Source organism: Barbus barbus (assembly GCF_936440315.1).
Source record: "Barbus barbus genome assembly, chromosome: 4".
NCBI lineage: Eukaryota > Metazoa > Chordata > Actinopteri > Cypriniformes > Cyprinidae > Barbus > Barbus barbus.
In genome coordinates, this window is record NC_136732.1 from 11,832,654 (window position 1) to 11,857,259 (window position 24,606).

At 35.7% G+C, this 24,606-nt stretch overlaps 1 protein-coding gene across 1 annotated transcript in view; it reads right to left on the reverse strand.

Annotated features, from left to right (window-relative positions):
* Positions 1-3,457: 3,457 nt before the first annotated feature.
* Positions 3,458-24,606, reverse strand: part of tom1l2a (target of myb1 like 2 membrane trafficking protein a) — a 30,493-nt gene continuing 9,344 nt past the window's right edge. Inside the window, exons 2-14 of the mRNA XM_079410949.1 lie at positions 21,847-21,931; positions 18,239-18,317; positions 17,812-17,961; positions 16,405-16,539; positions 16,149-16,310; positions 14,620-14,736; positions 13,989-14,122; positions 13,734-13,776; positions 12,500-12,680; positions 12,234-12,351; positions 12,078-12,153; positions 4,394-4,430; positions 3,458-4,172 (exon numbers count right to left, since the gene is read on the reverse strand). Coding sequence (XP_079267075.1) covers positions 4,033-4,172; positions 4,394-4,430; positions 12,078-12,153; positions 12,234-12,351; positions 12,500-12,680; positions 13,734-13,776; positions 13,989-14,122; positions 14,620-14,736; positions 16,149-16,310; positions 16,405-16,539; positions 17,812-17,961; positions 18,239-18,317; positions 21,847-21,931 — 1,457 coding nt within the window. The 3' untranslated portion in view covers positions 3,458-4,032. The remainder of the gene's footprint in view (positions 4,173-4,393; positions 4,431-12,077; positions 12,154-12,233; positions 12,352-12,499; positions 12,681-13,733; positions 13,777-13,988; positions 14,123-14,619; positions 14,737-16,148; positions 16,311-16,404; positions 16,540-17,811; positions 17,962-18,238; positions 18,318-21,846; positions 21,932-24,606) is intronic.

Genomic DNA, 24,606 nt, shown 5'->3' on the forward strand with positions numbered 1-24,606 from the left:
ACAGTGAAGTACTTTTACCGTTTAATAATTTGGATGTCTCATACCTTCACAGAACTTTAAAAATGTAGTTTGATCACATAAAAGCAACCAATGAAGTTTTAACTCGAAGACAAAACGTTTGCACACATGGTAAAGATTGAATACAATAAATTGAGAAATTAAAAACCAAATTAACCTTGTTAAAATGAATCACACAAGAACATGTTTGCATTAAGCAAATGGATCACTTTAATAAAATAGTTTGATTAAACAATAAATCTGACAATAGGAAAAATTATTACATTTCATTATTCTAAAATACATTTAAGACATTATGAGATAATCAAAATAGTTAAGACTTTTAATATTACATGGCAAACATTCATTTAAGCAGTTAATCCAAATAATGATTGCCACCGGATGAAAGCAGAGCTCTTTAGAACAAGCCAGATATTACTAATAGGTATCACGCTTTCCTTCTTACAAGTAATTAGAAGGCTGGAAACAAAAATAGATATTGCAGCTTTTTAAGATTAACAGTAATCTGTTTGTTATTACATTATGGCATAACAAATAGCTATATCTTTCAAACGGCCTTGGCTAAGAAATCAGGCCATTATTGATTTGTGAACATGCTGCAATTTCATTTCAATCAAAACCACAGTGACTTGCGCCTCATGTTCGAGTAAAGCATACGGCCCTCCAGTGTTTTACACGTTTTAACTGCTGATTTACTGATTTAGGGGAGTGATGGAGGTTTGTTAGTATAACCCCTCTCATCATTAGACGCTTAACAATTGAGGTTTCCGAGTTTAAAATGCATCGTGCTTGATCTAGCTGCAGTTACTTTATATACATATAATACTGAAGTGAAGATCTTCCTCGTGTTGTTACATTTATGCATTTAGCAGACGCTTTTATCCAAAGCGACTTACTTTGCATTCAAGTTACAGTTTTTACATTTTATCAGCTCTTGCTTTCTCTGGGAATCGAACCCATGACCGTGGTGTTGCAAGCGCCATGCTCTACTATTTGAAGACAGCAGTGCAACATTTAGCATGATTTAAATGAAGTGACTGTAAACGGACTGGAATGAAAACCACTGGCGATCCTGCAAAGCCCTTTCATGACAAAACAAAAAAGAGGGACGCAATTAAAAATTTATATTTTTTTTTTACACCAAAGTTAATACAAACTTTAAGTAATATACACACTTTTCTATTATATATACACATTTTTGTATACGTATGGATATATTTTACAAACGCCATTAGGCTAATATAATTCATGGTTAGGTCTTGTCAAAGCAAAATATCCATTCATTTCCTAACTTCACTGCCAAATCTGCCAATTTTTGCTGACTGAAATCAATCCTTAAATAGGAATCTGACATAAAGATGCAGTAAGGGGGCGAATTTTATGAAGAAATGTCTGTCATGTTTCATATACCCCAAAAAAAGAAATTTCAGAAATGATATATTGTATCAAGCAAACGAAGCCCATTTTTTCCCCTCTATCAGTTTAAATATGTAGAGTCTGTAGAAGTTAAAGCTGCGGTCTAATTTTGCCTTTGTCGCCACCTCTGTTTGAAAAGCTGGAATTGCAGTTACTTGCGGAATTATCTTCCGAGCGTGGGGTTGTGCTCCAGCGCAGATGAATCTAATGTTTTGAGGTGAATGTCAGTCACCGCAATCCAATACTCAGGAATCACAGATTCTAGCCTACGTCTTGGAATATATGACCCAAATCAGAATTTTCTCTGTATATTGTCATCTGAACAAGTAAGTAACAAGTCTGCCACGTTTGTTCTGACCAACTGAGGAAAAAAGCAATACCATAAATCGCACTACCAGTGGTGATTTAATCTAAAGATCAGTTAGCTCATGTCACATCTAACCGTGCAAATGATTATTATTGTTATACTTTATTCTCAAATTATTAATGATAACAACATCAGCATTGCATGACTGAGTATAGTGTGTATTAACGTGTAGATTTAAATTTCTGTACAGTCTAATCTCTAATTGTCATGCCATTCAAATTTCATATTAAGAAATTCTTTTAACCCAAAAAGCAAACTATGCTCCCTTCGAACTGGTTTTCTTTAAAATACAAATCTTGTGTAATCCCAGGCTATCTGTAATCAGAAGCACATTTAAAACTGGAATATAATTTAATTTCATTCACATGTGTTTCATAAACACATAATCCTTTCTGGATCACAATCCACCATCAAAATGATTTAATTATCCTAGCTGCTGTGAGAAAAGGCTATGAACGCTCCGTCACCTGCAGGATCCTCACAAGCGATATCCTACTAGCCGGGACAACTTCTTTATCTTTACAGACGTGACGTAATGACGCAGCTGCATGCTCTAATTTCCCGCGAAAACCTACCCGTACCACTCAAATTAGAAAACCTTATTAGCTAACCGTTGTGAATCGGGCTAAAATAAGGTGATGGTTTTGAACACTGTCTGGTTATGTACTTGCTCAAATATTGATTTTGGATTATTTTGACTGCAGCTTCAATTATGAGTAAATTCTAAATATTTTTTTGTAAGTTAATTGCTCAGAAAAGTGTAAATACCGGTGGTGTGAACATTTTTAACGGTGTGACTTTGGGGTTTGATTAAATTTTTTTAAATTATTGTTTTTAATGTTTCTGAAAGAAGTCTCTTACACGCAAAAGTCCACATTTATTTGATCAAAAATACAATAAAACAGTAATATTGTGAAATATCATTACAATTTAAAATAACTTTCTATTTAAATACATTTCAAAATGTAATTGATTTCTTCAGAAATAAATGCTGCTCAAGAAATAAATAAAAAATAAACAGTTTCTACAAAACTGTTTTCAACATTGATGATAATAATAATAAATATTATTTATGATTATTATTATCAAAGTTGAAAACAGTTTTGAAAACAGTTGAAAATATTTATAATTATTATTATCAATGTTGAAAACAGCTGAAAATATTTATTATTATTATTATTATGAATGTTGAAAATAGCTGAAAATATTTATAATTATTATTATTATTATTATCAATGTTGAAAACAGCTGAAAATATGTATTATTATTATTATGAATGTTGAAAATAGCTGAAAATATTTTTATTATTATTATCCATGTTGTAATCAGTTTTAAAAACAGCTGAAAATAATAATAATAATAATTATTATTATTAGCAATGTTGAAAAACAAAATATTTCCTTTGATTTTGGGATGAAATATCACATTTGCTTTTAAATGAGCCTGTTCCAGTAAATCCTACATCATAACCAAAATTAGGATGCGTTTTTTCAAAGCAAATGTTTCGTATTTTTGAATCACTAAATTTCATATGCAGACATCTGATCTATGCTTTAAAATGCCCTCAAACGGTGCCTTTAAAACCGTAAAACCGTGATGGCTCAGCAAACCTCAACTCTTTGAATAGAGTTAACATATTTTTACAAAAACCTTTATCGATGGAAAACACGTTTATTCTTCTGTCTTTGGTAATCCGCACATGATAAGTACGAGAATATAGCCACTTTTCGTCACCAGAGCCTCATAAACATGACAGCCAATCACGAGCGACGCCCGCTGTCTCTGCGCTCCTACGCCTGATTAAGATCTAATATTTTCCTGCTCTATTTACCACAGAGACAGACTGAATCACAATCCACAGCTGACTCAGAAGAACTGACCCACATGAATACCTCGCCTCATGGAATGACAAACTTTCAGAGCGTTAGTTCATTAATGAACGATAAATACAAAACCAAGCAGCTCTATTCGACTATTATTTGACAGGAATGAAAGAAGCGAGCCCTCTAAAGAGAATCATTTTGGCTACATGTGTGCTTAAGCCATTGCTTGACTGCGCCGTTCAGCTCAAAGTCTGCGGTTACGAGGATTCTCACAGTGCTCTATCAGGCGGGGATCTTAGACAGGGGTCTTGCTGCCGTATAACATCAGTAGGTTTGTAAAGGAACAGGTGGAGTGCTGGAGGGAATGTGGTTGCTGTCACCAGCGAGAGCATTTGTCCCGTCACTGTTCTACAAGGCAAAGAGATTGTCCTCCGTTTGCTGTGTCCTCCTGCGGTTGCTGCTCACTGGAGGTCTGGGCTCTGCGGCGGGGGCCAGCGGTGAAGCCTGGTCTGCGGCTTTGGCCCGCTGCTCTAAGAACTTGTCGAACTCTAAAGAGACATCAGGAGAACAACTGTCAACTACATTCATGAGTTTAAAGCCTGCCATGAAATAATAGTCAAAAAATCGATTCGTTCCACATGGATCTGTTGGTTAAGATGAATGTGAACTTAGAAATGTGTGTCTCAAATATGATAGAGCAGGCTTTATATAGGTAATGCAAATTTGAAATAGTATTTAAATATTTAAATTTTTAGCTCTCACACTGTACCTTCACTCGTGACTCCATCCTCGGCCTCTTCACCCTTCTGTTTAAGGAAGTAAAGAGAATAAAATTATTAACTCTTCAGACCAGTCAGTTTTCTTACTTAAATGCCACATTGTGCCATATAAACACAGAATGAACAAGTACCTACCATTCAGCTGGAAAACCACTTTACAGAGTGACGTTTTTATAAACAAAGGTACATATGTATGCATTTTCCTTATCAGTGTTGGGAAGAAACTGACTGAAAGTGATCCCTCTAACTTAACTAAGTTGTTTTTGAAATAGTCTAGCTTTTCCGGTAACATCCAATAAACTAAGTGTAGCGTGATCAAACACATTCACTTATATGTAGTTTTGAGAAATGATTTTATTTCAGTAAATCAGTCGGTTCTGTCTTCAATGAGGATCTTTTTTTTTCCCTACTGTTTAGATTTGCCACAGATCAGCTGTATGTAAATTACATTACTGTTCAAAAGTCGGGCTTGGTAAGATTTTTTATTATTTATGAAAGTCTCTTAAAAAGTCTTGATTTATTTGATCAAAAATACAGTAAAATCAGTAATATTGCGAAATATTATTGCAATTTAAAATAACAGTTTTCTATTTGAATATATTTTAAAATGTAATTTATTGATTTGATCAAAGCTGTATTTTCAGTATCATTACTCCAGTCTTCAGTGTCACATGATCCTTCAGAAATCATTCTAATATAATGATTTGCTGCTCAAAAAAATATATTTCTTATTATTATCAATGTTCAAATCAGTTTTGCTGCTTCCTATTTTTGAGGAAATCATTGATACATTTTGTCAGGATACTTTAATGAATTGCATTTATTTGAAATAGAAATGTTTTGTAACATTATAAATGTGTTTACTGTCGCTTTTGATCAAGTTAATATGTCCAATGGATAATGGATATGGAATAATGGATCCAAACATTGAACGGTAAAAATACTTAGTTTTTTTTAATTGCTATATTTTATCTGACAATTACCTAAAAGACACATACAGTTAAACAGCTTCAATGTAATTGTAAATTGTAGTATTTCTAACTACTTTTTCAAAAAACAGGCCAAATAAATCAACTTATTGGACATTTTTGGATCAGCTTTGTCAGCAAATGCTTACATTCTTCTGATTTCGTAAATTTGTATGAATTTGGAGTTTGTTTCAAATTCTCTGCAATTCTTTTTAGGTCCAAGGTATTATCACTAAATAAGTATTGGCTATTTAAAACAAATATCGTAACAACTGAATCCCTGTAGTACCTTCCCCAACACTGTTCAATGGACATATATCACAACACCTCACATTTATTGGCTTCAACAAACTACACAGTTATTTGAATATCGGTACAAACACAACTCCGTCAAATGACATAAGAACAGATGAGAGAAAGCATCCGGCACCAGTGAACTGCAACATTCACCAACATCACCCTTCTCTGTGCATCTGAACACGCTCATGAGTTCCTCCAACACCACAGGCTGGAGCTTTACGCACATCTTAAATTGCTAATAAATTATCCCTAGTTAATGTTCATTAGTATCACGTGAATGAGTGGCATATGGTGGACAGACAACGTGATTGGTGGAAATGAATTACTGAGGTGGGAAAAAAATCCGAAAATAGAACCAAACAGACTTGGTTAAATGAAAGCGAGTAAGACGACGTGATGTTAACATGGAAACAAAAACAGACAGAATGAAATCAAGGTAAAGAAGTCTCACCACATCAGCACAGAGCCACTCCTCAATGTCATCCATGACAGAGGACTGCGATACAGGGATCTATGGAGCAAAGCCATGGACAAACCAAAGACCCCCAAAGCCACGAAAGAACAAAAAAGCCACCCCCGACAAACAAAAACACAAACAATAAAATCACCAGAAGGTCTGAGAGGAAAATAACAACAACAGAAAAATGCAATCAATGTCAAACCGAGCCAAAACACGCACGCCACACACTCTCTCTCTCACACACACACACACGGCTTGCACATAGAGCTGGAGCAACACTGTTTCACATGCTGTGACAGTGAAAAATGAAAGGACACAGAAGGAATGAATGAATAGAGAAGCGTTTATCATTAAGAATATAGGACTATTCTGTGAGACAAGCTCCATAATCAGAGCTTGATAATCATAGTTTGACAGCAACATGAGAACAACGGCACAAGAGCTCCCCCTACAGTCAATATTTCTCCATGTATTTCTGCTGGACAGGACAGAATTGTTTGTACATTACATTGTTTTATATATATATATATCAAATGTAACAGCCACAAGAAGTTTTCAGTGTCATTTCTTCTATTTGTTAAGATCAAGATTCAAAATAAAAGTTTTTAAACACTACCAGTCCAAAGTTTGGACAAAACTAAGTATTTATTCAGCTGTATGAAATTTGTTTTGTGGACACATTTAAATTGTGGCAATGCATGAATTTCTTTACAAACAGAAAATTTCATTTTCTTAATTTGATGTCTTAGTATGTACTGTATGTGTACGTAATACCTATTTATTTATTTTAATGTTTGGAATCAGGAAAGAAATCATAAAAGCAGCCAAACGTGGAGGATAATATATTATAATATAAGAATAAAAAATATGCATTCATTCATTTTTATTTCATCCCAGGTTATATTTTCGGCTATTTTGGTTAAGTTAAATCTGCTAAACTACAAAAGTGAGAAGAGGACTGTCATTCAGATTAGAATGTTGTGAATTAATGAGGTGAGGAGGGGAGTTTTTCTATGTTATTGTCAATAATAGCGATGATGGAGATGGAAAGGCTCTGACCACACAGCTGTCCAGTTTAAGATATGAAGAACCAAACTGCTGGACAGCATAAAGTGTATTCACACTGACAGTAATTTTATTTACACTACCCTTCAGAAGTTTGGGGTCAGAAAGATTTATTTACTTATGTATTATATACTTTTATTCAGCAAAGATGCATTGCATTGATCAGTGACAGTAAATATATTTCTAGTGTTACACAACATTTCTATTTCAAATAAAGGATGTTCTTTTAAACTTTCTATTCATCAAAGAATCCTGGAAAAACACATTATCCGTTTCCATAAAAATTAAGCCATATTTTCAACATTGATAATAATACATGTTTCTTGACCAGCAACTCGGTATCAGAATAATATCATGTCACACTGAAGACTGCAGTAATGATGCTGAAAATTCAGCTTTGCATTACAGAAATTAATTACATTTTAATATACAGGCTGCATTCAAATGGAAAACTGCTATTTTAAATTTTAAAAATATTTCAATTTTTTACTAAATTTTTGATCAAATAAAGGCAGCCTGTGTAAGCAAAAGAAAGCAGAAAAAAATCCTACAAACCCTAATCTTTTGAACGGTAGTGCATTTTTTAGTGTTCATCATACTGTTGGGTGCCGTAATGTTACTGATGGGCTGAACACTAAAACTAACATTCTCCTGTGGGAGACAGATCTTAATTTCTTATTGGTGTTGCAGCTCATTTGCATAAAGTTAAACTTTGTTGCACCACTAGACACATCCACACTGCATCGTCAACAGTCACTGTTGCTCATGCTATCTGGAATTAGCAGCTCTCATTAAAAATGAACGACTTCAGGGAACGTTTTATCAGTGTGAACGTCTTTTGAAACGTTTGGAGCTGTACTGAACACAGGATCCAGAACCTTCCACGAGCCGAGGGCCGGTTATAACTGTGTTAATTCATGTTAAAGTCCAGGGTCTAGCTAGTGTATGAAATAGATAAGATGAAATCTACTGCTTTTACCCTGAAAAAAGTAGGGGTTTCCTACCTGTGATGATCAATGAAAATGAGGTGATGAAGAAATTCACAGTAAAAGGGACAGAGCAAAGATAAAAGCCCAGAAATGGCCCTAGAGCCTCTCAAGAGTTATTAGATCAGAGATGTTGAGAGAAAAAAAGCATTTTTTCATGGCTGTATTTTCCTTACAATGAAAAATAAAAAACATGACTTGCTCATCAATGGATCCTCTGCAGTGAATGGGTGCCATCAGATCGAGAGTCCAAACAGCTGATAAAAACTTCCCAATAATTCACAAGTAATCCACAGTAACTCAGCTGTAACGGAGTAAACAGTAACAATATCTCCAGTCCATCCATTAACGTCTTGTGAACAGAAAAGCTGCATGTTTGCAAGAAACAAATCCATAATTAAGGCATTTTAACTTTAAACACTTCTGAGCAAAGTCCATAATCCATAATTGAAACAATTTCTCCAGTGAAAAAGTCCCGTTGTCCTCTCACATCAAAATTCATATTTGTTTAGAACAGTTTTTGCTTGTAAATGGTGCTTCATCTTAGTATATTTCTCTCCTGATTCAGACAAGACAACTTTTTTACTGGACAAAGCAATTTTATGGACAGACGATTCATATTTTAGCCAAAAACAATAGTTTGAAGTTGACTTAAAGGGATCGTTTACACAAAAATGTAAATTCTGTCATTAATTACTCATCCTCATGTCATTCCAAACTAGTACGACCTTCATTCATCTTCGGAACATAAATCAAGATATTTTTGATGAATTCCGTGAGCTCTCTGACCCTCCATAGACAGCAATGTAATTACCACGATCAAGAAATATCCAGAAATGTAGCAAGGAGATCGGTAAAATAGTCCATGTGACACCAGGAGTTCAACTGTAATTTTACAAAGCTACGAGAATACTTTTTGTGCGCAAAGAAAATAAAAACAACGACTTTATTCAACAATTTGTTTCCTACACAACGTATGCTGTTGTGTGTCAGCTGTGCCACACGGATACGTTTTCTACGTTGTTTATGCTTTGATCTAAACGAAAACAACGTATCTGCGTGACGCAGCTGACACACAACAGCATGCGCTGTTTACGTTCAGCAGATACTCTTCAAAATAGCACTAGGGTGACGTGGAGGAGACGAATTGTTGAATAAAGTCGTTTTTTTTTTCTTTGCACACAAAAAGTATTCTCGTAGCTTCGTAAAATTCGTAAAAACCCCTGATGTCACTTATTATTGTACCGATCTCCTTGCAACGTTTCTGGACCTATATCGTGGTAATTACATTGCTGTCAATGGGAGGGTTAGAGAGCTCTTGGAATTCATTAAAAATAACTTAATTTGTGTTCCGAAGATGAACGAAGGTCATTAATGACAGACTGTTCATTTTTGGGTGAACTATCCCTTTACTAATGGATTTGTTTCTTACAAACATAGTTTTTCCATTCATAAAATGTTAATTGATGGACTGGAGTGGTGTGGATTATTTGTGGAATATTGTGATGTTTTTATCAGCTGTTTGGTCTCTCATTCTGACGGCACCCATTCACTCCATTGCTGAGCAAGTTACGTAATGCTTCAAATCAAACTTCTCCAAATCTGTTCTCATGAAGAAACAAACTCATCTACACCTTGGATGGCCTGAGAGTGAATGCATTTTCATTTTTGGGTGAAGTTTTCATTTAAAAGTTCATCAGTTAAAAAATAATTTTCCTATAGAGAATATGAATGTAGTTTTTACTTATTTAACCCAACTGTTGCACTACATACCTTTATAGTGCTTCTGTGGAGTTTGACAGCTGTGGTCATTATAAACTTATGAAAAGCTGTTTTCTTGGAAAAATAACAGCACGACATGAGTCAGTCATGTCTTGTGGGTGAGTAAATAAAGCCAGATTTTTCATGTTTGGCTGATCTCTTAACACATGCGAGTGGCTCCTCCGCATATCAACGCAGCAGGCTGTGAGAGAGCGCCTCTCCCTTTTACTGTGGGTGTGTTTTAGTGGTAGTGGGAGGTAAGGGATGGAGATCGAGGACGTGGGTGGACACGGAGGGGACAGTGGTTCTGGTGAAATCCTCACCATTCCTTGGGTAATGAGCCAGCTGTCTATGGGCTCCAACTCAGCGTTAGGACCTTTTACATTCGGCTAAATCAACAACAGAAAACACCTTACAGATGTGAAGAAGAACAAAGCACCCACCACAAACACATACACCTCCATCTTCAGGAGAACTGAAGCTGGTGTCATTTAAGGCAAGAGAAAGTAACTTGGGAGTCAATGAACTAAGGTAGATGGAGTGGAAAAGCAAACAAACAAAGAGGGGGAAAAAGAGGTGTAAACTTTGACCCATGGGCTGATTGCTATGAATTGCACCTCTAAGCCACGTCCGTTATGTAACCTTGGCTGATTTCAACACATGTACGTCTGGTACCATAGATACAATCAGTCTAAAACGATTTCCTAATATCACTCTTGAAGATTTCATAATTCTTTATATTACGTTTATTCAAAAACATGTTTTTGTGTTAAAGTTAAAAACTGAGTTAGCTGCCTTAAACTGCCTTAGCAAACACCACTAATAGAATAATAAGGGATCTCATTTAAGGGTCAATGAGTTGGTGCTCATTTTGTGACCAGATCTATTTATTTATTCATAAATTAATATAAAACGATACATACAATAACTTGAACACTGCTTGACTCATGTGAAAATTCAGTTTAAATCCAATGTGAATTTTTGTTGGTATTTTTTTGGCAAGATAATACAACTGTTCTGTGATACAAAAGCCTTGTTAAAAGAATTAAATTATTAAAGGGTTCATTCACCCAAAAATGAAAATTCTGTCATTAATTACTCACCCTCATGTCGTTCCAAACCCATAAGGCCTTCGTTCATCTTCAGAACACAAATGAAGATATTTTTGATGAAATCTGAGAGTTTTCTGACCCTGCATAGACACAACTGACACGTTCAAGACCCAGACAGGCAGTAAGGACATTGTTAAAATAGTCCATGTGACATCAGTGGTTCAATCTTAATTTTATGAAGCTATGAAAATGCATTTTGTGCGCAAAGAAAACAAAAATAACAACTTAATTCAACAATTTCTTCTCTTGAACCACTGATGTTACATGGACTATTTTAAAAAATATCCTTACCTTTCTAGGTCTTGAACATGGTAGTTGCATTGCTGTCTATGGAGGGTCAGAAAACCCTCAGATTTCATAAACAATATCTTAATTTGTGTTCTGAAGATGAACGAATGTCTTATGGGTTTGGAACAACATGATGGTGAGTAATTAATGACAGAATTATCATTTTTGGGTGAACTATCCCTTTAAAGGAATGAAAACCTTATGAAATAGCTTGGCATATACTTTAATAATTATGTATGGGTTATTTTTTATTTTGTATATTTCATTATTATATATTATTAACTAGACAAAAAATATTAGAAAAATGCTCTCAAACAGTTGAGTGTAGAAACATAGAACAACTTTTTTGGCATTAAGTTTAATGGTGGCTAATACCAATCATCACATTTTAATTACAGCAACAATTATTCTAGTGGTATTTTGTAAGGATTATACATAGCACAATGGTCTTATGAAGGCAGCAACTTATATTCTTTCATGAAGACCTCACAGTGCCAATACATAGGAAACAGGAGCATTTTTATGCCAAAAGTGGCTACGACTGACATGCAAAGGCAAAGGACTAGAAATGTGCTAAATTTGCCATTCAAAACTAGTGCAAGTCCCCATCTTCTGAGAAACAGTGAAGTCTAAGTAATAACATGCATTGATCAGAGCGTCTCGTCAGCCATTAGCACCACACAAAACCAAAACCCTTCATTACTCTATGTACACGCATGCGGTAGGAAACTCACCCCAGTGGCATTTTGCTGTCTGATGTCTAAAGCAGACGCCAGGCCCACCAGAGCCTGAGGTTCCTCGTATTTAACGCTGGAAATAAGCAGAGAAAACAGTTTAGAGTTGATTTTTTTTATGTGGTTTGACTATAGTGGTGTGGAAATGGCACTCACTTTTTGCGCTGGTCAGCCAGAGAGCTGGACCTGGTGTGGGCGAACATGTCAAAGTCGTCCTGAGGGTTGTGAGCGGTCAGAGAGCTGAGAGTGCCGCTGACGCTGTCTGCACCCACATCTACCGGGGGTAAATCATGACAAAGTCATAAAAAAATCATGTTAATTACTTTTATGAATATGGTTTTAAATTAACAGATTTTTAGGTTTATTGGCTGTATTTAGTCTATATTGTCATCCTAATTAAGATGTGCGTGTGAGACTCTCACCAAGTCCTGTCAGCTGTGTCGAGAGAGATACAGTAGCAGCAGCAGGAGGAGCAGGCGGAGGAGGCTGCGGGGTGGATGTGGGTGTACGAGTGGGTGTAGTGCTGACTCGAGGAGTGACCACTGCTGGAGAAGCAGGGCCCAAATCTATAAGATTATCCTCCTCTGAAGCCTCATTCAGGACCTGTGCATTCACAACACACACTTAGTTTTCAATAAGAGTCAAAACAACTATTACTTCACCTGTTATATAGTGGCATAATAAAGGCATTCTAATAATATTTTAATAAAACTTAATTCAGGAAAAAAAAAAATAATAATTTAAAAAGCAGTTAAATAGCCCTTGAATATCGTAGCATTTTTTTTAATTTAAGCAATTTTATTTTTAGATTAATATTTTAGCTAAATTTCAGATTAATATATAGAAGAGCACATAAAAGATTATGAAAACAGTATAATTAATTACAACTTTAATAAATGTAATTGAATAACTTTTATAAATTAGTTTAAAATAAATTAGTAATTACAAATACAAGATTATATATACACATACACATACATATATATATAATCCTATATTTGTAATTATTAATACATTTTTATAACATATATAATATTTTATTAATATAATTTAATAATAATAGTAATAATAATAATAAATTCATGTAAAAAATATTTCCTGATTTACCATACTTTTAAGTTAATTACATCCATTAATCAATTTAAATATCATAATAAACCTGCAAATTCACATACACAGGTGAGGATTACACTTCTCTCAGACTAAAGAGTCTGAGATCTTTTTTTTTATGGAAAGGCTGTACAAATTGTTAGAGAAACAAGGCATATAACATCTGTACAGGACAGGACAAGTAATGGAGACAATGAGAAACAATAGTTTTATTTCTAGGGTCTAAATCTCTCTAGAGTTAATAGGCAATGCATTACACTCAGCCATGGTTTACACTCCACTTCACTCACATCTACACAACAATGATGCATCATACTTGCCTCTCTCAGCTAAGCATCATGCAAACAATAAAATAATAATAAATAAAAAAAACACACAAAAAAGCAAAATATGAGCATGCACTCAACAGACAAATATTATCATTGGGCATATTTGTACCATACAACTCCACAACAAAGACAAACAATTAAAAGATTATTTTTTTATACTGATACAGACAGTATTTTGTGTGTTAAGAAGGCAGTGCTGCAGCAGTGTCAAACTCACCCCGTTGTTTTGTGCTGCTCTGCCTACTCTGTATCTTTCATACCTGATAGAACACAGAGCGCCGATGAAATATCAAAAGCACTCATCACGATGGAGATGAAAGAAATGTAAATGTGTTTTCTGCTCTAAAGCAAAGGAAGGGAAATCAAAGGGAAGCCTGAGCTGAGTGCGGAGACATTGCGTCAGAGCTTCCTCTGAGAGCTGTCAGATAAAGGCTGACGAGGGAAACTTTTTGTGACAGACACCACTTCTCACCTCTCATAGCGCAGGAAGATGTTGTTTAAATCATCATTGATGTGTAGCAGCTCTTCTGTGACCTCTTCGTTAGACACGCGAGAGATGAGCTCCACTACCCTGTGCTGCATGGCTCGACACGTCCTGTTCAGCTCCTGACACACAAGACGTGGTTCAGCTTTGCTGTTATTCTAATCAGTGTACATTATTATGGAACATTTTCCCAGACGAGTATAGAAAGGACATAATAATGTACAAACAAACCTATATAATGAACAGAATCATAGACATGCAGTATATGAGGTGCTTGTCTATTTTAAAACACTGTATTGCTACACCCCTCTAGTGGTGATATTTAGATTCAAAATATCTTTTTTTTTACTAATATGGCCTTTTATTGTAGTGGTGAGAATTAAGAACATGGAAAATTTTGGTGAGAAGAAAGGAGAATGGGATGTTGCTGGATTAGAACCCATATAATATAGCCAACATGAGCAACACAGCTCAATATGCCCGAGAAGCTATGCTAGCTGCTAGGTCACAGATTCATTGAATTGAATTTGTGTTCAACTGCTCTAGGTAAACATATGGCATCATTTATATGCATATTCTTTGTACAAAAGATTTGAGCGTAGTGGGAAAACTCTCAGACCTGGAGTAGTTTGAGATCAGAGGCGTCTTCTTGGCCTGGCACCATCTCTGTCAGCATCTCCGACATCACTTTAATATTCCCACGCACAATGTCCAGCTCACTTCTCAGCCTTGCGATCTGTACACACAAACAAAACACTTCCGAATCAGCAAAAACAGTAATATTGTGAAATAACTGCTTTTTATGTGAATATATTGTCAAATGTAATTTATTCTTGTGATGCAAAGCTGAATTTTCAGCATCATTACTCCAGTCTTCAGTGTCACATGATCCTTCAGAAATCAGTCTAATATGCTGATTTGCTGCTCAAGAAACATTTCTTATTATTGTCAAATGCTGTAAATAGTTGCAGCCTAATATTTTTGTGGAAACTGTGATACTGCGATAGTAAAGAAATGTATATATATATATTTTTTTAAATATTTAGTGTCAAATTTTTATCACTTTTTTGCATGCTTGCTGAATAAGAGTATTGATAATAATAATAATAAAATCTTAATGCCCCAAACTTTTGCATGGAAGAAAGGAAAATGTTTCAGATTAAGATTATTTCTAAAGCATTATTCAAAATAAACTGTTCTTAGCTGTAACGGTGTGTCCACACAAAAAGTGAAGCGAATATTTGTTTCGCGTTATCGCTTTAGATTACTTGCACAGTGTTTTTGTCACTCGCACAAATAAAATCATCCCATTTTCTGATAAAAACTGGACTTGTCAAACCGGACGGTCAATAAATTCTTCATTGATCGGCTTGTGCGACAATGTGTCGTGCGATTTTTCCTCTCAAGTTCTTGCGCGGAAGACGCAATTAACGCATATATTGTCATCTGTTCGTGTCTTTGCATTGACTTTGTACGCAATCTACTTGCGCAAATAATTAAATTTGCTTTTGGTGTGCTCCCATCATAACTCTGTGGAGATGCCGTGACACGTGATAAAAGGTTGCTTTTTCATGTTAATCGGAGATTTTGTCCTAACTAGCCACGACGGCGACATGCGAAATTTCTATTTAAGAACAAAATAAGAACAACAACATACAAACTATATGACAGTGATAATCTCAGGTACTGATTATGTGCTTTATTCAAAGTTAAACGTGTCTAATGTGAGTTTGAATATCATTTTGCGTGACATTATAGCCATACAGCAGATAGTTTCCCTCAGATCTTGAAAGTAAATTAAAGCAAACATGTACGTTAAAACTGCGAACACAATACAAACGTTTTCCATGACAATAATGCTATCAGTCACTCAGTATGTACATGTAATGATGTTAAAAAGGTTTGATATTTACGAATTAGATTATAAACTTATCCATTTCGTTGCGAGTGCAGTGCTCTTTCAGAGAGAGCCCGCCCACACACAATTCTGATTGGCTGTGATACTGATTCTGTCGCGTCGCGTTTGGTGTAGACACCCAAATTGCTTGTCGCGTCACGTGTAGTCAGCTCATTGGTTTTGGAGCAGGTTTTCAACACATTTCATCTTAGCACTGAATACATCAAAGTCTATTCTGAGGTGAATATGACCTGCTCTGGGTTTGCTGTGATGGGTCCCGATACAGGTGGGATCTGGGTGGGGTTGAAGTCAGCTGTTGCAGCAGCTGCAGGTTTAGGGCCCGTTTGAGATGCTGTGTTGGGCTGAACAGACGCTCTGTACTTGTGTGTGCCTGGATCTACCTCTGGGACTCCCTAGAATGACACACAAGAAAGCATGAAGCGAAAATAATTGAAAACTTATTGAAGAACCCACTGCTAAACCCTGTGAGTGTTGTGTGTTTCTCACCCGCTGTGGTGTGTGGATGGGTGACAAAGCATCCAGGTCTGCCATTGGGAACTCAACTCCTTTCCTCTTCAGCTCCTCATAAATGTGCACGACTCCAGTGAGGTCTGGGCTGCTCCTGAACGCATCAGCCCAAGCCTGGACCGAAACACAAAGACAGAGAGGTGATTGGTTAATGTATAGTGGAACTATACAAGAGCTATCCCACAGGAAGTGACTCCTAATTTACACCTAATTTGGCATTATCAGGTAAAGTTTTCAACCATTAGCAATACATGGTTTTTAGCAGGTAAAAGGAACTCACAACTCAATGCATGTGCACACTGAATTTTGTTAATCACTCTTGCTAATGGCCATTCTTGATAAATTTACAGTACACAGGTGGAAATCGTTGAGGTCCAAGTACATGGAATAGGTTAGAGCAGGTTATTGATCAACTTTTTTTATTTTTGGCCCCTCCTCTGTTCACAAAAATATTCAAACGCATCATGACTTTTACAGTTTTATGTGACTGTATATATTCAGATTTTTTGTTTGTTTGTTTTGTCTTTAAAACACTTTAAGTCATCTTAAGAACCCCTTGGAAGTTTGCTGAGGCCTCCTATTGGGCCCTGGGCCCCTGGTTGAGAAACACTAGGTTAGAAAATGCTTATAATTGCTAAGTTTGGCAGAAAATGTGCTCTGGATGTTAGGGATACACTTGTTATCTAATAGTGGTAGTTATAAAGACCACATTTAGTCATTTAGCAGACGCTTTTATCCAAAGTGACTTACAAATGATGACAATAGACTCAAAACCAACAAATGAGCAATAATATGCAAGTGCTATGACAAGTCTCGGTTGAAAACAAGCAGTTAGAAAATGAATAGACAGTGCAAGTGTTAGAGGGTCAAAACAACAAATAAATAAAATAGAATTAGAATACAGAGTGCTAGAGTTGGAGGGTCAAATAAAGATGGATTTGATTCATTTGTTCTCAGACGGCCCGAAAATGTAGTTGCCAAATCAAAAATAAATAAAACTCAATTAAATAAAATAAAAAGACAATTCAGTGTGAAATTTTAGAGGCTGAAAAACCATGTAACCATTTGATTTGAGAAAATGCAAGAGACAACTAAATGCAACTATGCCCTGTATACCATCAAGGAAACTGTCAGCGATCTACTCTAAACTGAGTCAATCTGATTCAGTAATGGCTTCCAGTCAACTAGAATTAATGCAATCACAAGCAGCCTCACAGACCAAGTCCATCAGACCTAGTTTCCAGCCCTACTGAAAGCGCACAGCCCGCACCCATTCTGAATGAAAATGCAGCATGGCCATCAGTGGTGGTTTTATTGCAGAAACGAAGGAAGAGATCAGGAGGAAGTTTGCATTCTGGCTTGGGCGGTTCGTCTCACTCAGTTCACCTGAATCAGTGACAGCACTTTGTCCTGTACTATAGCAGGAGGGTTGGTCTTCGGAGTGATGATCTTCACCAGGACACCTTCGATGAAATCTCTATTGGCGACGTGGACGTGAAAACGGTGGCCGCAGTTTTTAACGCAAGTCTCCAGCACCTAGAAAACACAATTATACAAGCAGAGATTATTGATTATTTAGACAAGCTGAAGCTCCCAGATGACCACACAAATCAGGAACATAATGCATTCAAATCCTCACAAAATACCTTCTTCAAATGTCAAAATAGCCTCCGGCAGGCCTGGGGGAGGGTTACAAAGTACTCAGTCTTCATTAACAATTAACGGTGGCTCCTCCACCTTCATTTACTGTATGACAGTATAAACACAAGGGTTTATGTGAAAGTGAGAGAATGTCCAGCACACTGTCACTCACGGTTAGAGCCAGCATCACTTCACGGAAGTTCCTGTTGCCGTTGAGTCTCTTTTTCACCGCGCGCATGGCATCTTTAGGCCTGTGGGGCACACAGTTTAGATGATTTGTCACATATATCTTCCTGTGATGCAAGGCCTATTCAGCTTAAAGGCCTATTCTCACCAAGAATGATAACTATAACGATAGCTACAACACTCATTAATAGTATATTTATTCTAAGCGTAAGCTTCAGTTATGTTCTGACAACATTACAGCCAGCACTTTGAATGAATTTTGATCGGCTGTCAATGTTTTAACATTCATCGGCTGGAATAATTGTGGTGTGGACTACACTGTACTCTTTTATTGTATTTTATGAAAAAAAAAAAAGTGAGACAGTTACATTAGCAATATTTTGGCAAATTTCATAAGAACAAAAGATCCAATGTTTATTGTAAATAAAGTAACAATGTATAAATGCACATCTCACTCGGAAGTCACTTTTCAAACCGAGATTTCTGTAGATTAACATGGCAAATCTGTATGACCAATTTGTGGGAAAATCTTTCACCCTCACATGAAATTCCCAATCGCAGACTGTCGCAACGAGGACTGACACAGAGGAGAAGAAATGACTAAATAAAGTAATTATTTTAGTTTTCTTTGCACACAAAAAGTATTCTCGTAGCTTCATAACATAACGGTTGAGCCACTGATGTCACATGGACTATTTTAACGATGTCCTTAACTACCTTTCTAGGTCTGAGAACATTTCAGTTGTTTTGCTGTCTATGGAGGGTCAGCAAGCTCTTCATCATCAAAAATATCTTAATTTGTGTTCTGAAGATGAACGAAGGTCTTACGGGTTTGGAACGACATGAGGCTGAATAATTAATGACAGAATTTTTATTTTTGGCTGAACTATCCCTTTATTAATTACTTTAGTTATCGCTATTGGTGTGAATAGGCTCTAAAGAGCTATTGATATGAACACATACTCTATTGAAGTAGCTGTATCACATATTAACCATTTTTAGTTGTATTGCTCAAATTTAGGGTTAAGGATTTGAACAAACCCGTACAAGTAGCTACTGTAAAAAGCTGTTGTTTTGCATTGTAGACATTTCTGTGTTGTGTAATTCAGCATGACTGGATTGACCAATCAGCATCCAGGATAATAACTATCCATTTCATAACATGCAATTTCGCAGAGCACTCTGTGAGCTCATGATAGGAATTAAAAGACTCAATTCGACTAGATGCCACCAAAGCGCCACTACTGAAAGCCCTCTTATAAACACAATGTAATTCACTGACAGGAAGTTCATCAACTCTTTTTCCCATGATGGGATCAAAGCTCCCATGTCATCTTTTTATAAGCTTTCGTAAGCAAGAACAACAACATCAGCTACTAAAAACTGAACCCAACGTAGAGGCGATTTAACTGTAAAAATGAATAGGAGAAATTATGCTCAATATCGCACCATAGTAAAAAAAAAAAAAATGCAATCAGCACTTTTGATAAGGACTGTCATGAAGATGTCCGCCAACTGACTAGTCTTGAAAAGGAAATTTGCTCAGACTCAAATTGCATACTCCCTCAGTAGTACTTCTTTAAGTACTTCACAACCACTAAAAAGTATGTTATATTTAATATGTATTTATTATGAATGAAATACAGATTACATGCTATGTTGTTGTCACTGTCATGTGTGCTGCTTCACTGCCATTCACAAATCCTCCAGTAAAATGTTAATCAGATTCGGATCTCGCCGGAAGCAGTTGGTCATCTGGTTAGGTTTCACCTACTTTTTTTAATGAATAGTTTATTCAGACTCTTTTCACATACTGTTTTTCGCCTACTCGATACTAGGGAAGTATGTGATTTCGGATATAGCATCATGTACAGAAAAGTCTACCAGAGAGGAGGAACTATAGTAATACTCTCTTGCATTATGGGAAGTACAAAATAGCAGAAGTGAAAATCAAAACTGCATGGGACAAAATAGACTGGCAATTTCAATAATGAATACTTGAATGCACTTTCTACCAGTATTATAGCCTAAGACTGCACTATTCTAGTCCAAATGTATGCTTAGTCTGGCATAATCTGCTTAAAGAGGCAAATATTTGAAAGCATCATTATAAAACAGGAAAGATTGTTTAAATTTTTGAAAACACCCACAACTTTGAATGCAACAAGAAAAAAAACAGAGGAGAGCACAAAGAGTCCTGTGTTCCCTCACACAGAACAGAGACAAGCCTGTAGTGCCAGTCTGACGACAGAGTGTGTGAGAGAAAAAGAGAAAGTGAAGAATCATATGGAGTAGGAACAGCACTGTGACTCTGTGTAAAGGCTCTGTTTATACCTGGTATGAACATTAATCTCAGGTGATCCAATCACAAGTGGTCAGCCGAGACACAGTTACCAAATAAAACTGCAAGTGTACTTGTGACTGGTTTTCATCTAGCTGGTTACTTGACTACATACACTACCTTTCAAAAGTTTGGGGATCAATAAGATTATAATTTTTTTAAGTAAAAGTAATTAATACTTTTATTTATAAAGGATGCATTAAATTGTTTAAATGTGACAGTAAAGTCATTTTAAATGCAATTATAAATGCTTTTCTTTTGAGCTTTCCATTCATGAAGGAATCCTTCAAACAAATAGTGCTGTCAAACTGTCAAATAAAAGTTGTTGTTTAGATTATACATGTGTGTACTGTGTATATTTATTATGTAAATACACACAAATGCAAGTATTTGTATTTAATAATTTTTTTTTCAGGTTTATATATTAAATATATTTATATAAAATATAAATTATACAAATATAAACATATATATGTAAATACCTGTAAATATTTTCTAAATATATACTGTATGTATGTGTATTTATATATACGTAATAAATATACACAGTACACAAACTTTTATTTTGGATGCGATTAATCACGATTAATCGTTTGACAGCACTAAAAACAAATGTATCACTGACTAAATATGAAGCAGAACAACTGTTTTCATAACAATAATAATAATAATAATAGATGTTTCTTGAGCAGCAAATCAGCATAGAGTGATTTCTGAAGGATCATGTGACACTGAAGACTGGGGTAATGATGCTGAAAATGCAGCTGTGTCATCAAAAGAATAAATTACATTTTAAAATATATTCAAACAGAATACTTATTTTAAATTGTAATAACATTTCACAATATTACTGTTTTTATTGTAATTTTGATCAAATTAATGAAGCCTTGGTGAGCATAAGAGAAATAAAAATGTTTAATCTAACAGTTATTGTCTTCCAAGGTTGTACATTTAAGACTATTTCTTCTATGAAGCAAAAAAAAAAGAATGTTTTTTTTTTTTTAAAGCAAATACAATGAAAGTGAATTGTCTGGACTTTCACTGTATAGACAAAACAAGAGAGTCATAGAGGTGTTATGCTTTTTAACATCAGCTTTAAACAGGGCCGTGTGGGACTGTGAGAACCCGTTAGTGATGAACACAACGCTACGACAGCACATTCCCGGTCAGTCTGCTGAACGAGTCAGTGAGAGTCGTTGTGAGTCATCAGCAGGCGCTGTGTGCGAGTGTGTGTTTGTGTGCTGGTCTCTCACCCCTCCTCGGTCTCATTAATGATGTCACAGATCTCCATGTTGAGTGTCCAGTCTTCATTCTGCAGGGAGCCATCTGTGGCTTTCTCTGTGAGAAACAAACCACACACAGATCAGCAGGCCGTCTCAATTACTAACACAAACAAACACACGCAAGACAAAACATTTAATCCCAGTGGCTCAACACACAGCATAAACTCAATTATGAGTTCCAGCCACATGACCAATTCTAGAACTGCGTCCCGATCAACAGTCTAGCAGTGTGCTCACTGCTCCCTGTTGCTTGTTTTGATGTTTTAATGTTTTAATATAAAAAAACATTGTTTGGTTATATTCAATATGTGTTTTATCTCATTTATCCATAATCATGATGGTTGCATTGTAACTGTTGCATCTCATGCGCTTCATTAAAACAAACAAACAAATAAATAAAAATAAAAATTTATTCACAGATCTATTGCAAATCAATGTGATTTCTGCGCCACTATTGTCAACAAAAGTTATTGCAAAATATGATTGGTTTCAAAATTGTCCTGAACACTCCCCCGGTCAGTCGAACAAATATACATGTTTATACAACAGTTATTTCTGGTTCTTGAATCTGATTGGCTGAAAGGAGTGCAATATTCTAGTGATAACAGAACTCCAACCATTTCAGAACTTTCAACCGCTCATGAACCCGCCAAGAGCAGCCTTACCTCGGCCAGTTACTTTCATAATCCACTATACAGTGAGCTTTTAATACAATAAGCTTTCAATGAAGCAACTCAACATTCCTTCATTACTAGTTCTAAAGTGGCATTTTGGAATTAGTAAAGGAGGCTTGGGCTCAGCTATACATAAACCGTGGCAGAAGGAAGTGGTTCTATATATGCACAGTACTTATATATGCTTGCAAAAATGTACCTACACGAAAATGGCTAATTAATAAAATAAAAGTAAACTGAAATAAAATATAAAAATATGCAGTTACTTTTATTTCAGCTAGTTTTCACAGCAATATTTCTCATTTTATATAGACATTAGACACATAACAAAAAATAATAAAAATGATAAGATACAGCAAAGTTACAGAAACGTTCAAATTTAAATATAAGATTCAAACACTGTCACAAAAATGAGAGATGCAACTTTCAGTGTCTTCCCATTACTGCTTCTTTCTGAAACACTACAAGAAAAGATCAGCGTCTCTAGCAGAAGAGATTTCAGCTTTACTGCCGTCCATCTGCGAGGAGGCTTGACCTGAACTGACCAGGCCTGGATTATTACTTAATTGTCAGATGTCATTTTCCTCACTGCTTACAAAACAGTAGCACAGATAACGTTTCAAGTCAAACTCCAAGGTGTTCTTTTGCAAGAAAAGAAAGACACAATGAGACAGCGACAGTTTCAGAATTATTTAAACATTTACAGAAACTTTTAGAAAGAGTGTGATGAAACAAGATCTGGTGTCTCAATCTTTTGAAATTAGGTGTGAAGTAACATGGGTGTGATCCTCGTAGATAATGTAAGAGCTTGCAGCTAAAAAATGTGCTTTCACATCTTTGTGTTGCCACAGAGCTAAACATGGTTTTATTGAGGATACGCATGAATGAGATTTTACTGCGGGCTCAACATGAAGCTGGCTTTGCTTTCCTGGTCAGTGACTCAGAATAAGGGTGCATGGGGACAGATGACGAAATATAGCAAAGGAGCACTGAGTGAGCAGATAACATGTTCACAATCTGGCCATCTGCCTCTAAACTGCATTCCAAGCTAAAAAAACGTCTGTTTCCTGTATACAAACAAGCAACGACCTTATTAAGTGGACTAATATATATATATATATAATTTTTTTTTCTCAAAATTGCAAGTTTATATCTCAAAATTCTAACCTTTTCTCTCATAATTCTGAGTTACATCTCACAATTATTGTAAAGAAAACAATTAGAACTGTGAGATAAAAAGTTGCAATTGCCCTGAATTAATTCATTCTGGAAACAAGCCCATGTTAGTTAGTTAGTTAGTTAGGAATACAGTTTAGATTGACCCTAAATGTAACAACGCATATTAGTCACAATATTTGGATAATGAGGACAAAATAAAATGAGCATATATAGGTGAACTAGGCCTATATAGCTGAACCAATGTGTCTATTTGAAGCATTGACAAAATTCTTGCTAAGTGCACCAAGACTGCTGACACCAAAATAACATGAAAAGTCCTCACTGAAAAAAAAAATGATGGTAAAAGTTTACAGACATTTCCCCAAACCCTAATCCACAACACATGCGATGCAAAATTCAAACTGCAGGTAAAAGTGAAAAATATAAAAAGGAAATTCTTTCATTATAACAGTACTTTGGGCCCTATATTTACAGACTTTTCTGTTATATGAAAAGGATGTGTACATGAGTAACAAAGCGCCAATGATAAACAACGGAAATACACACTAGCTATGTTTCCATCCACATACTTGAGCATTTTGGGATACTGCATAAAAAAAGCTGGATGGAAACGCCAAGATGTGCTTAAATTCTAAAAATGCACATAAAAAAAACTAAGTAGGATAAATGTCTTATCTGGTAAGATAACATGCGCATAAACTACGATGGAAACACTTTTACAGAATAAATTCTGTATATTTACACCGAATAAATTGCACAGCATCTGAAATGCTAGTTTTGTCGTTCTAAACTGCTTGAGCAAAGTCTCGTCCATGTGCTTTGTTATAATTAGTTCCCAAATCTGGGTTTTCAACCAGCAAACTACACTGAAAAAGGT